This window comes from Cheilinus undulatus, linkage group 17 (assembly GCF_018320785.1).
Source record: "Cheilinus undulatus linkage group 17, ASM1832078v1, whole genome shotgun sequence".
Lineage (NCBI taxonomy): Eukaryota > Metazoa > Chordata > Actinopteri > Labriformes > Labridae > Cheilinus > Cheilinus undulatus.
This window is the reverse complement of record NC_054881.1, coordinates 40,193,531-40,207,508: the sequence shown is the minus strand read 5'-3', so window position 1 is coordinate 40,207,508 and position 13,978 is coordinate 40,193,531. Positions and strand designations below refer to the sequence as shown.

Genomic DNA, 13,978 nt, shown 5'->3' with positions numbered 1-13,978 from the left:
TTAAAGAGCAGGAAGAGCATTGTGATCTATGTGAATCTAATTGTTTTGTTTTATGTTTAAAAAGACTCAAACAAAATACATGGTACATAAAGTTCTACACTTTTTTGATTTCATCCTACAGGTGAAGATGATTAGATTCATGTTCATTTTTAATACATGTTAAAGTAGAATCTAACAGTGCCTGTGTCTTCTTCTTACAGATCTGAGAAGGAGGCCTGTGTCTATGGCACATACTGACAGGCAGCATCAGGGCTCAGTCTTGGCCTGGCCAGAGAGAAGGCAGAGGTGAGCACAGGGGTGACGCTGTAAACCTTTACAGCTTCTGTTCAGACCACACTTGTTCACTTTACTCTATCAGCATGTGCAAATGTGGAAAATTGTTCTCTGACTTGGGCCTCATTCACCAACTATTCTTAACAAGACACTGTTCTTAAAACCAACTGATGAGAGCGGCAGTAGCTGCTTTCTTTTACAATATTTGTGCACAAGACTCCAAAGCACTGTCACGCATATTTGAGTGCCGGGGAAAATCCGGTGTTATTTTATTTTTCTTACTTTAGCCCCCTTATATTGTTAATTCACGTACATCAATGCATGATTTCTTTGAAGTCCTCTGTCTTTTTCATGATGCAATGTTTCATCTAGACTACAAAATATTAAATTATGAATATAAACTAAGCACCTTGGTAATGTTTTTTTAACCTATTTTGAAGATAAAACAAATATTCTCAACAATAAAAACCTTAAAAGTAAATTTACCATCAAATCTAATATTTCTAAAGAGAAATATGAGAGTGGTATGAGACATTATTCTTTCCGGAGACATTATTACTCCTGAAGGAGTAATAAAATTCAATATGTCTAGGGCTGTTACCCTGTGCTTTACAGCCACTGTGGTGTAAAATACAGTGCATTCAGGAAGTATTTAGACCCCCTTTAACTTTTTCGGTTTTCTAATGTTGCAGCCTGATGCTAACCTTGCAAAGCAGAAGGATCTGCCTATTCCTTGTTTCTCACTGGTGAATCCATCTTGCAAAGCTCCCGTCTGAACCGTTTGGGCCCGGTTAGAAAGTGACAGAACCGATCAGCAACAAGGGGCAGTACTTTCTGGTGCGTGACGTAAGCAAGCAGCGATAAGAGGCCAGTGCAATTATGGCGGAAGACTTTAGCGTGGATGCTGCTGAAGCGCCAGTTTTATCAGAACTTGACGACATTTCTTTGTTAAAAGAAGAACAAAGAACAGCAGTGAGTTGTTTTATTTTCAAAAACAACAAAAGTACTGACATGTCTACAGTCGCCATGGTTCGCATTATGCAGGTCTCTATGGAGTTTACTCCTTTGGTGCGGGCGCAACTCGGTAGCGGCTACGTCACATGTTTTGTTGCTCTGATTGGCCTGTAAAGATGTGACAGACAGCACATTTATCCAATCACCCTCCGAGTTTTTTTCAAAGCCTCTGCCTTTTCCCAAACACTGTCTATGGAAGGTTTACCAGATGGATCTGGTGTGTCAGGTTAGTCTGATGCCAGAGAAGAAAAAAAAATCATCTTTTATTCTTAATAATCTGCACTTAGTCTGTCTCTACATGCCAGCCCTGTGATTGACTGGTGACTAATCTAGGTTGTACCCTCCTTTTGCCCAATGATAGCTGGGATCAGCTCCAGACCCCCAGACCCCCAACTGGATTAGCAGTGTAGAAAATGGATGGAATCTAAACATAGTACCTCATAATTGCAAACCGAAACAGTTTTGTAAATTTAAGAAAAATAAAAAAACTCAGACAGAAGTATTCAGACTCTCTTGAAATTTGGCTCAGGTGCCTCCCATTTCCCTTGATCTTTGCAGAGATGTTTCTTTGATTGGAGTCCACCTGTAGAGTTTAACAGGGAGTTTTTTTGCAAAATCCAAGCAGTCTTTCATGTGTTTTGCACTGAGGAGAGACTTTGGTCTAGCCACTCTGCCATGAAACCCAGATCAATGGAGGGCTTCAGTGATGGTTGACCTCCTGGAACTTTGTTCCATCACCACACAGGATCTCTGGAGCTCAGTCAGAGTGACCATCAGGTTCTTGGTCACCTCTCTCACTAAGGCCCTTCTCCACCGATTGCTCAGTTCAGCTGGATGACCAGCTCTTAGAAGAGTCCTGGTTGTGCCAGACTTCTTCCATGTGAGAATTAAGGAGGCCACTGTGCTCTTGGAAAATTTCAGTGCACCAGAACTTCTCAGATCTGTGTCTGTCAACAATCCAGTCTCTGAGCTCTGCAGATAGTTCCTTTAACCTCATGGCTTGGTTTTTGCCCTGATAATTACCAGCTGTGAGGCCTTCTGTAAAGAGCTGTGTGCCTTTCCAATCATGTCCAATCTATTTAATTTACCACTGAGAGACTCCAAACAAGGTGTAGAAACATCTCAGCAAAGATGAATATCAACCGTGGCATCAGGCTGCAACATAAGAAAATGGACAAAGTGAAGGGCATCTGACTACTTTCTGAATGCTCTGTATTTTACATCTCTGCAGCAGCAGTGGCTAAACCAAAGTGTCTTGAAAGGGAGCATAAAAAGTAGTGCACTAACTGAATTGATTTTGATTAATGCAATAAATCCTGTGCGCTTCTACTTGAGAACAAATCTGAGAAAAATCTCAAGAAAATTATGTGAATGAGGCCATTTGCTTTAAGTTTAATCCAACCTTTGTTTCCATCCAGGCCTTTGTCCCAGCCGGTTCCCTATGCCCTGCATTACCCCCTGGAGGATGACGCAGACAACATCAGTCTGCCTCGCTCCATCAGCAAAGACAGCCTGGCTTCTAATAAGCTGAACATGACTCCAAAACACCAGTTCCCCAGTTCTCACCACAGACTCAGCGGTCAGAGCCTGCTCAGCCACATGCGAATAGAAGATGAAGAGGAGGAAATAGAAGAGGAGGAACTGGTGGCTGTAATCCATCCTTCTGCGCTTCCTCGCCATCGAGTCGGGAGTGACATGGAGCAGGATGAGCTGGAAATCCCCAGTGCAACATCTATGTCTAGGGTCTCTTCTACTGATAGATCAACAGCTCCCTTTACTTTAGACCAACAGGCAGACAGCTACTTCCTGGAGCCTTTGATGCCTGCTGTCCCAAAGCCAGCCAAAGAAAAGAGTGTCAATCTGAACAAGGAGGAAGAGAGTGGTGAAAGTCGCTGCAGAGGGGCCGCAGCAGCCAGAAAGACTTCCACTAACATCCCAAGACTGTCACAGAGGAAAAGCCCTGCAGCAGAGTCAAACAGAAACACCTTTACGCCCATACCTGCGGTTGAATCAGTCCCAAGATCTCTCAGGCCTCCCACAGATGGATCAATAGGTATTTCTCAGCAGCCCCAAGGCTTCTTTCTGCATTTATCAGGAGAGACAGATGTAGGCCTTGACTCTGATTCCGACATTGCAGACATTGAGGAAGACGAGGAGGAGGAGGATCAGATTGAGCTGGCTAAAGAGAGATTAAAGGGGCGATATTTACTAGAGGGAGACTTGTGCGGGTTAGGAGAAGTTGAAGGCGAGTCAGCCAAACTGAGAGAAGACTCAAAGGTGAGCGAGCGGGACGATAAAGAGGACTACAGCGGACGATCAAGTCCCTGCCTCAGCACCATATCGTGGGCGAGCAGCTGCAGTGCATCAGGCAGCACCAGTGTCAAGATGACCAGCTTTGCAGAGAGAAAGCTCCTTAAACTCGGCCTCCGTGAGGGATTTTCGAGCACCAGCAGTTCTCAGAAAACCACCCCGGATGGCTCTGAGGGTGCGCCCTGCCCTCCGTGGCAGCTGAAGAGTGACTACAGTTCTGGTTGGCTATCAAAGGAGCCCAGCGCCATGTTGGGGAAGAGTTTGACAGGGAGTCCTCCAGTTGTGCCTTCAGAGCTGCTGCAGCTTCACATGCAGCTGGAAGAGCAAAGACGAGCCATTGAGTATCAGAAGAAGAAGATGGAGACTCTGGCAGCACGGCAGAGGCTAAAGCTTGGAAAAGCTGCCTTCTTGAACATCGTGAAGAAGGGTGGAGGAAGGAGCGACACGCTCCCACTGCCACTGAAACACTCCCAGTCCACAGAACTCCCCGACAGGAGCAGAGTGGTGACTCAGTTGTGCAAAGATGACTCCTGCCTTGATGGTCTGAAGTTCCAGGCAAAGCCAGGCCAACCAGAGGGAGGACATTTAAACCGAGACAACAGGTTGAACACTCCGTCACCTGATAACGGAGCTGAGCCTGACTTGAACGACTGCTCCCACTCCATCGATCTGCTCAATGAAGCCATCAGCTCAATCCAGCAACAGATGATGCAGCTCTCTTTACAGCAGGACATGCTCATGAAGCGGGTGTCACCTAATGTGACACCTAACATGACACCTAGTGTGACACCTAATTTGACACCTAATGTGACACCTAATACGGAATTTGAACATACAGAATCAAGCGAAAGCACAACATCCAACACCACCCAGTCAAACTCCTCCACCCCAGAGTCTAGATCATTTGCAGTTCACTTCGTCGATATCGGTGGAAGCAGCTCTGCTCCTACTCGCCGTCCACCCAAGCTGAGCTCCAGCCAACGCAGCAAAACCTTGGAGCAAAAACTCAGCAGAGAAAACAGCAAGAAGGCTTCTAGCAAGTCCAACACTCCTTCTCCTAGAGATGACTCAAGTATAGACCAGAGTGAGGAGACTTCAGTCGAGCCCTCCAGGTTAGAGAGAAGTATTCAGAGAAAAGCCACCTTCAGAATCCACGATGACCCCAACAGACGCAGCAGCAAAGAAGGAACTGCACCTTCCCCAGATAAAACTCTATCACAGGACCTACAAGTCATTAGAAATACAACAATGCCTCCCTCAGCGGCTGAAGAACAAGGTGAGAATAATGTGACAAACTCTGGGAAGGAGGCTATGGCAGATGAGAACACCAGGACCAAAGGCCATCTCATTGAGGTCGACCTGTCAGAGCTTAAGGACCCACAGGAAGATGGTGGTGCAGATGGTGACGACTGTACAGCAGATGGAGAACAGAAGAATGTGCTCGGCTTCTTCTTTAAGGTAAAACACTTTAGTTTTTTGTTTTTATTTAATATTCAGATCCCCTTTAGTTTCAGCTTGAGTTATTCTTCCTGGGGTCAGTTTGGGTGTTCTTGTATGTGTATAGAGTCAGTAACAATTAATGCACACATTCACACATATGTTTTTGATTTATATATACAGCAAATTGCTCTCTTCAAAAAAAAAACAAAAAAAGGGGTTTCGATGCCTAAAAAATTTTCTTCTCTTTCTAGCAATGTAGAATAGGGGTGTGTATCGGAAAGAATCTGGTGATACGATACGTATCACTATACAGGGGTGCCGATATCGATAAATTGGGATATATTGCGATTTTATGTATATGTCTGTGATATATATATATATTTACAGTGCTTAACAAGTTTATTACACCACCACCCAAAGTAAGGTTTATGCCACAGCTGCCCTAAATTAACAGCACTGGTAATTATCAAAATCATTTTCATGTTTCTGCAATGGTTAATACACCAATGTGTAGAAGCTCTTTAACCCAAATGATATTTTTAATGCTAGAATATAATTATTATCCATGAATTTTCAAATTTACTGATTTACTAAAAACCTTGATTCATTTCTGACTTCCCAGAGAAGCCCAGTGAGCCGGCTCAAATTTGGGTATGAAAATGTGAATTCAGTTTGAAATTCCTCATTCCTGTTCAAAATGGTAAAATGTGGAGAGCTGACTGAAAATAAAGAGTCTGCATTAAAGCACTTCATGATGCTGGATGGTCTCTGAGACAGGTGGTCTAATAAATTTGTTAAGCACTGTATATACCGGTATATATGTCCTCATGTCCAATGTGTTGTGAGGAAGGCATGACGTAACAGGCCAGTGTTTTGATCGTATTATGGAAGCCGTCATTACTAACGTTCACTACATGGTGCAGGTTCTTACAAATAAAACAAAGTATTGACTGTATTTATGGTTGCATGAGTAAAAACCAGCTTCAGCAGGCTTCTTTACGTTAGCTGTTAGCCGCTAAGCTATCGCTATGTTGTCTGGTCCGTCATGTTGTCTAAGTACTTCACTCTAACTTGGCATATCTTACTAACGACTTGACTCCTGTCTAAGTTTGTATCGTCTTTAATGTTTTGGAAGCCAAAAGAAGTCCACATATCCGCTACAAATGCAGCAGAAGCTGCACTGCAGCAGTAGGCACAAGCAACCGGCTCGCTCAGGCTGGAAGTCTTGCGTGATCTCAATGTCTAAGCAGAGGAGAAGAGGGAAGACTCAATGGCCTGCTGCCAGCTGGCGGTCAGGGGGGGGAAATTACACCACAAACTACCGCATAACAAAGTAAATTATTAATTAATAGAATATCAATACAGTACTGCGCCGCGAAATATCGCGATATATCAGCGTATCGATATTTTCTTACACCCCTCATGTGGAGTAGGCCTGAACAATTTTGGAAAATAATCTAATTGCGATTTTTTCCCCCATAATTGTGATTGCAGTTTGCTATGCCATTATTCCTTAACGCTCTTATTCCTAAACAAGGGTTGAACATTTCTTTAAAAATATCTAATTCTGATGATTTTGACTTGTGTTGCAAATTGGATATGAATTGTTGCATTGAAGGGGTTTTGTCATCCTCATATTTAATAAAAAAATCCAAAAATGAATTTAGGATTTTTTTGTAGATTATTCTAAAAAAATGGCATCGTAATAATTGCAGTATTTATGTAATGCATAAAAAGAGTTTAAATCTGCTATTTTGAAACAGATTTCAGGTCAAAGAAATATTGCAACTTCTGCAATTTGAAAAATCACAGACCATATGGTGAATTCATCTAATTTTTGATTAATTGCCCAGCCCTAATGCAGAAACAACAAATCCACATATATACTAAAAGCCAAATTTGTCTTGCCTCTAAATTTCAGTAAACATAATTTCGAGTGTTTGCAACTTATATACCAGTATAAAGTGTCAATAGCTGCATTACTATAGCTGCAAATGCTCTGTTCACACTGTCTTGTAAGTACTGTCTTGCTTCTTGGCTGCTCAGCACACGCTGGACTACATAACAACACAGAGCAGACCAGCAGTGTTTCAGTCTTTACATGAGGTAGCTAGCATCATTAAGATTGTTTACATTTGTAATTAGTGCAGATGAGGTCAAGCATTTTATGATAGTGAGTTTTCTTTACTATTAACATTAAAGTAAAGCAGGAAGAGACAGTGCAGGATGTTTTATATTAAACAGGGCTTAGGTGCTTCCTGTGAGTATGCACAGTGTATTGGTTTAGACTGCATGAAGACATTAAAACTTATTTAGAAAAAAGCATTGTTGTAATCATCCACATTTAAAACACAATTAAATAATGCGTGTGCACCTCTTGGGGTTAGAAATGAAGCTCAGCATTAGTACATGCTGGACACGGTAGTCATATGCCCAGGCATGATCAGCTGACAGCCAGCTGTTCCTAATTATCGCCTCCCAGCACTCACAGCCAATCACAGCTCCTTTCTCAACACAGAAGTTATGTTTAAATATGGCGTATTTCTCACTAATCCCTGCTTGAATTAATGCTGATGCACCATGCTGCTGCTGCTGCTGAAGCTTAACCTCTCCTCCTCCTTTATAGCATAAAGTGCCCTCACTTAGATCCATGCTACTATGGATTAATTGCTTCTGAAGTAATTTTATTGTATTCAATATGCATTATCATAAATGTATCCATTCATATGGAGGTTTGTAGCCATGTGCTCCCTGGAAAGTTGATGGCGCTTGACAAACCCTTGGAGAATCTTTAGAGCAGAGCCTTCTCTGACAAGTAAAACTGTAGATCCATTTTGCAATAAAATGGTAAAATGTTTTTTTAAAGTATTATTTTCACTGAAAATAAATAAATAAAGAAACACTGTGTATCTGTTTTAAAAAATGGAAATGTACAAGGATTTAGAATATTGTTCTGGCAAAAGAAAATATTTTTTCCTTGCTGTTTTAAAACCCAAATTAATCTGCTCAAGCTCAAGATAATGGCTTACTCTATATTTTTTCTTTACTTATCCCAGCTTCCACAGACCTGAATTTTGATTTTATAAAAAAGTGTTATCTTGTCAGCTGGATGGTTTCAGCACGATGACATCTGTCTTTGTTGCAGGATGATGAGAAGGCAGAGGATGAAATGGCGAAACGTCGCGCTGCCTTCCTCCTCAAACAGCAGCGTAAAGCCGAAGAGGCCAGACTACGAAAACTACAGCAAGAGGCGGAGAGCGAGCTCAAACGTGACGAGGCCAAGTAAGTTTCTGTTAAGTGACTCAATACAAGGGTACAAAATTGTGTGCACTGCTGTACTTCTTTGTTTTAATATGGCTCTTTATCCTTTTCCTTTCAGGCGGAAGGCAGAAGAAGAGCGTGTTCGTAAGGAGGAGGAGAAGGTGCGTCGAGAGCTTATAAAGCAGGAATACCTGCGGAGGAAGCAACAAGCGCTGATGGAAGAGCAGGGTCTGGTCAAGCCCCGTCCAAGAACTAAATCCCGCAAGAGCAGGCCAAAATCGCTGCACCGTGAGGGATCCAACAGTCTCTCTAAGGGATCCACCGCCTGTGAGGAGCTTTAACGCCATATTTTCTAGTCTCCCATGTCTGTTATAGTGTCTTTGTCTTCATGCTGTTGTACCATCTAAGTGTCAGTGTAGTTCACTTCATCATCACCCACTGAGTGTGTACGTGTGTTGTACAGGTAATTCTCTGAAGGTGTCCATGTTGATGAAAGGGAAGGGCTCAGCAGCAGCAGGCTGCAGGGGAGGTGAACCTACTAACCTGCTCTGCATGATGTGAAATCAACAATAGATATTTACACAAACCTTTTTGAAAGTTAGGAAAATGAATCTGACTTTGAGAGATGTTAAGATATTAACATTCCTCGTTGCATGCAACAATGATATGACTTTAAATGAAGTAAGTTGTTCTAATTTACGTGTCTCTGTCATTTTCAGCTGATCTCAGCTGCAGTCATCGAGGATCGACGCTATCTTTGGCGACTGAGGGTGACAGTGTCATCTCAGGAGAGGCAGAGTCTAACAGGTGAGCTTCCGTGTTGTGTTTGCAGAAAAGATCACCACCTGTTTTCGTTTGGTTGACCCTAATTTTGTCTTTCAGAGCTGGATCTGTTTGCTCTATGGATTCATTTCCCCCGATGAGCAGAGCATCCAGCCGGAACATGGATAGGGACTGGGAGAACGGTTCAATAGCATCCTCTGTCGCCTCAGTGGAGTATAATGGTGAGCAGATATGCAAAAGATGTTTTAGTACAGCTCTCCTAAATGTTCTCACCAAGGCAAAAGCTATTTCACTGGTTATTTAATCACTTGCTTTACACAAATAATTCCAAATTCTAGAGCTGGATGAAAATATAAAACCTCTTTAATATCAAAGTGAAAACAGATTTCTACAAAGTAATGTCAATTAATTAAATGTATGTAAAGTAGAATAAGTGACTGCATAAATATTCACCCCCTTTAAGTCATTATTTAGTAGAGTCACCTTTGGCCGAAATCACAGCTCTGAGTCAGCGTGGATAGGTCTGAGTCAAAACTGGTCAAGCTCTGTCAGGTTGCACAGGGATTGTACATGAACAGCCTTTTTCAAGTCCAGCCAAAAATTCTCTAGTGGATTGAAGTCTGGGCTTTGACTCGGCCACTCCAGAACATTTACCTTGTTGTCTTTAAACCATTCTGTGTAGCTTTCGTTGTGGACTTCAGGTCACTGTCTTGCTGGAAATGAACCTTCTCCCAAGTTGTAGTTCTCTTGCAGGCTGAATCAGATTGTCCCCCAGGATTGAACCAAATTCATTTTACTCTCTACCTTTACAAGCCTTCCTGGGCTGGCTGCTGAGAAGCATCCCCAGAGCATGATGCTGCTACCACCATGCTTCACAATGGGGATGATGTGTTTGTGGGGATGTGAAGTTCATCAGACCAAAGAACTAACTTCCACTTGACCATGGAGACTCCCATATGCCTTTTGGTGAACTCTAGTCCAGATTGAATCTGAGTTTTCTTCAACAGTGTCTTTCTCTTTGCCACTCTTCCACAAAGCTCTGACTGGTGAAGAACCCGGCCAACAGCTGTTGTCTGCAGAGTCTCTCCCATCTCAGCTGCTGAAGCTTGGAACTCCTTCAGAGTAGTCATAGGTGTCTCAGTGGCCTCTCTCACTAGTCTCCTTCTTGCTCACTCACTCAGTTTGTGAGGACTGTCTGATCTAGGCAGATTTACACATGTGCCATACTCCTTCCATTTCCTGATAATGGCTTTAACTGAACTCTGGGGGATGTTCAGAGCCTTGGAAATGTATTTGTATCCCCTGACTTACACTTTTCAATCACCTTTTTTTGAGTTGCTTTGAGTGTTCTTTTGTCTTCATGGTGTAATGGTAGCCAAGAATACTCATTAACCAGTGACTGGTTAAGACAATTGGCTGGACGTCTGTTGAATAAGGTCAGTCACTTTAAAGGGGGTCAATATTTATGCAATAACTGATTTTACGTTATATATTCTTGTTTCATTGATATTACTCTGTAGGACTCTGTTTTTATTTTGACATTAAAGAGGTGTTTTTTTTTTTTTTTTGACAAACAAAGGGGTATGGCTACCGACTCACCTGCATAGTTGAAGTGTCATTTGTGTTTGTTTGTTAAAGGTCCCAAACTCTTCAAGGAGCCGAGCTCCAAGTCCAACAAGCCAATCATCATCAATGCCATCGCTCACTGCTGTCTAGCTGGAAAGGTTAATGAAGCCCAAAAGAACGCCATTCTGGAGGTCAGTGTCATCATTTAATGAGGATAAATGATCATAAATGAGTAGAAGGTGAGCCTTTACAGCTGCCAGTGAATTCTGTCTCATTTTGGCTAAAGGATCATGGCGTTCCTCTCAGCCATACATCTTTCACAGATGTCTTGTCAGATTCCTAACTTAAGATTTTTTTCACTGATCACAGGAGCTGGAAAAGTGCGAGTCCAATCACCTGATTATCCTCTTCAGAGATGGCGGCTGCCAGTTTCGTGCCATTTACTCCTACTCACCTGACACAGAGGAGATCATCAAGTTCACAGGCACGGGACCGCGCACCATTAGCCGAAAGATGGTCGACAAGCTGTACAAATACAGCTCAGACCGCAAGCAGTTTAACGTCATCCCCGCCAAGACTGTGTCTGTCAGCGTGGACGCCCTGACCATCCACAATTACCTGTGGCAGGTGAAGAGACCAGGAAGTGCACGCAGGAAGTGAGGAAGAGGGAGGACATTTGTTATAGTTTCTGTTTTATCTCTTTACGTTGGGCAGGACCCAATAATATGAGGAATTGACCTAATCATGGAAATGATTTGACCTTAGGGATTCGATGTGCTGATTCATGGAAACTTGAGTCTGGCAGACAACCAAACAGCTGCCTACTGGATATTTTTTTTTCTTTTAGTCTTGTTAGCTTTGATTTCTGCATGTGACACTTTTATGCTTTCATTTGTGGTACCTTCTACATTTCTAGGCACTATTCACCGTTGTTACACTGGGGCTTTACTTTCCTCTGACAGGGTGGAAGCTAAAATGTTGATAGATGGCGTGCTGCTGTGTTCTGTCAAAAAAACATAATTTTACAAACAGTCCATTAATGAAAACCTGATAAGACAGTGGATAGTGAAACTCTGGAGGGATAATGGGCCATATATCAAGCTAAACCGGCATATTTGTACCCTTGGAATGCTGTTTTATAAGCTATAAACAATTTGAATTAGACCAAGAAAGTAGCTCTTTATTTTTTCTTTGTCTCTATGCTTATTGGGGCTGCCTATTATTTATAATCTCAAGGACAGTGGTGTCCAAACTGTGGCCAAATGCAGCCTTTGTCCACTTTTGATGTGCTCGCAGCAAATTAAAAAAATACAATGAAATATGGCCCACATTAAAACATGTGGCATTTGCTTGACTGTATTGTACATCTTCATTTCTGCACAAGATGGTGCTACCATGCTTATTTTTTAAACAAACATTTTGACAAGAACTTCAAAAATCCTGAAATATCCTTTTAAACCAGTGGTGTCAAACTCGATCACAGCAGGGGTCGGATTCTGAATTTAGGTCCAACCTGAGGGCCTAACAGGGTCCACATTTAATCATAAACTGTCAACATAATTTTCACCACTAATGAAATATAGAAAAACAGAACTGATGAAAGATGATTTTAAGTTTTAAAAAAAAGTCCAAATTATACGTTTAAAGTCTCAAAATCTAAGCTAAAATGACAAACTTATTAGTTTAAAAGGTCAAAGCATGAAATTAAAAGTCAAAATAAAGTTTTTTAAAGGCAAAAATATTAAATAGAAATTTGAAATAAGTTTTATAGGTCAAAATATGGGATATAATTGGAAATCATGACTGAAAGGTCAAAATGTGAAATAAAATTCAAATCACAAGTTTTAAATTTGTAACGCTTTAAAAAGTTTTTAAAGTCAGTTTTCAGAGTTTTCAAAGGTCAAGATATAGGATTAAAAGTCTAGGTTAGGAGTTGTAAAGGCCAAAATGTGGGATAAATTTCAAAATCATGAGTTGAAAAGGTCAAAATATGACTTGAAATTTAAAAAAATTCATTCTATGTTGTCAAAGTATGAGATAAGAAGTCAATTATGAATTGAAAAGGTCTAAATATGAAATTAAAAGCCAAAATCGTAAGTTTAAGTTGTAATTTTCATATGCAAAAAATTTGGCATGATACAACTAATTAATTCTTGGCTTTTTAACCCTTCAGTTTTCTCTTTACTTTTTCAAATTTTGACTTAACAAGGATATTTCAGACCAACAAGGTAAAATTGACATTTTTATACAGGAGGAAATCTGCAGATCTCATACCAGTGGGCCAGTTAGAATAAAAATATGATCTGATCTCGCGGGCCGGGTATTACTGTTCCACGGGCCGGATTTGGTCCCCGGGCCTCCAGTTTGACACCCCTGCTTTAAACTATAAGCATTAAACCATGCTTCAATAACCTTTGCTGTGTATAGTGGCCATTATAAACGTTGCTGTTTGTTCTGTGGAGAAGCACTGCAACCTTATATAAGCTGAAGAATTTTTGGTATGAAAACCTGCATCTTTCATTGGAACAAGTATCCTGGATCATAAATGCATGTCTGAAGTTTGCAAAAAAACAAGCCTGGAAATCAGTCCAGTTTCCTGCAAGTTAGAAGCATTTTAATCATAGATAGACCTCCTGCCCTCATTGACTTACATTCGTTATTAGTCACGACTACACCGACTAAGCAGATGGTGCCCATTCGATGTATCTGAGGAGCCTGAACGTATTCATATCTGACTGATACTAATCCGTCTTGCTACTTACTGAGCTCCTTGCTGACTTTACTTTTTAACTGTTATAACATGAAATGAGTTACATAACCGTTAGCAAGGAGTTAAGCCTCTCCTGTTGGCTGTTGTCAAACACTAGCTAATGGATCATCAAATTACTTGTTTTAACTTGAAGTATGGCCCAGAGTCCTTCCATATTTTTGGTGTGCTGTGTCTTTTCAGTTGCTAATCAGTCTGGAAGCAGTCAAATGATGATACAAAGTCTGGTTCCTTGAGTTTACATGATATGAAAACCACACTATAGCCGCATTTTGAGCTTCCCACCCTAAACTGAAGGAAAGTAGGCACCATGTGAGTATAGTGAAATGATAAATGATGATTCTTTTGTAGCAGCAAGGAGGAGACAAGTCGTATCTACTCACAGTATCAAGCACACTGATTCCAAGTGCAACTACAGACAGGCAGTGGTGAAAATTAATTCATTGTCTTGTAAAGCTATTTATAAGCCTGCTGTGATTCATCCAGGCTCCACATACAGAGCCCCTAGTATTAACCAGTACTGGTCAGTGCTTTTATGTGGAGGGAGCTTTGCTACAACTTTTC

At 41.4% G+C, this 13,978-nt stretch overlaps 1 protein-coding gene across 4 annotated transcripts in view; it reads left to right on the top strand.

Moving 5' to 3' along the window:
- Positions 1–13,318, top strand: part of camsap1a (calmodulin regulated spectrin-associated protein 1a) — a 37,955-nt gene extending 24,637 nt beyond the window's left edge. For 2 of the 4 annotated variants that reach the window (XM_041810063.1, XM_041810062.1), the window contains 9 exons: positions 201–285; positions 2,706–5,055; positions 8,183–8,319; positions 8,417–8,625; positions 8,762–8,827; positions 9,018–9,105; positions 9,181–9,302; positions 10,720–10,838; positions 11,017–13,318. In XM_041810063.1, the coding sequence (XP_041665997.1) occupies positions 201–285; positions 2,706–5,055; positions 8,183–8,319; positions 8,417–8,625; positions 8,762–8,827; positions 9,018–9,105; positions 9,181–9,302; positions 10,720–10,838; positions 11,017–11,307 (3,467 nt within the window). In that variant the 3' untranslated portion in view covers positions 11,308–13,318. The remainder of the gene's footprint in view (positions 1–200; positions 286–2,705; positions 5,056–8,182; positions 8,320–8,416; positions 8,626–8,761; positions 8,828–9,017; positions 9,106–9,180; positions 9,303–10,719; positions 10,839–11,016) is intronic. The other 2 variants (XM_041810065.1, XM_041810064.1) reach the window with 1 other exon arrangement.
- The last annotated feature ends 660 nt before the right edge of the window (positions 13,319–13,978 follow it).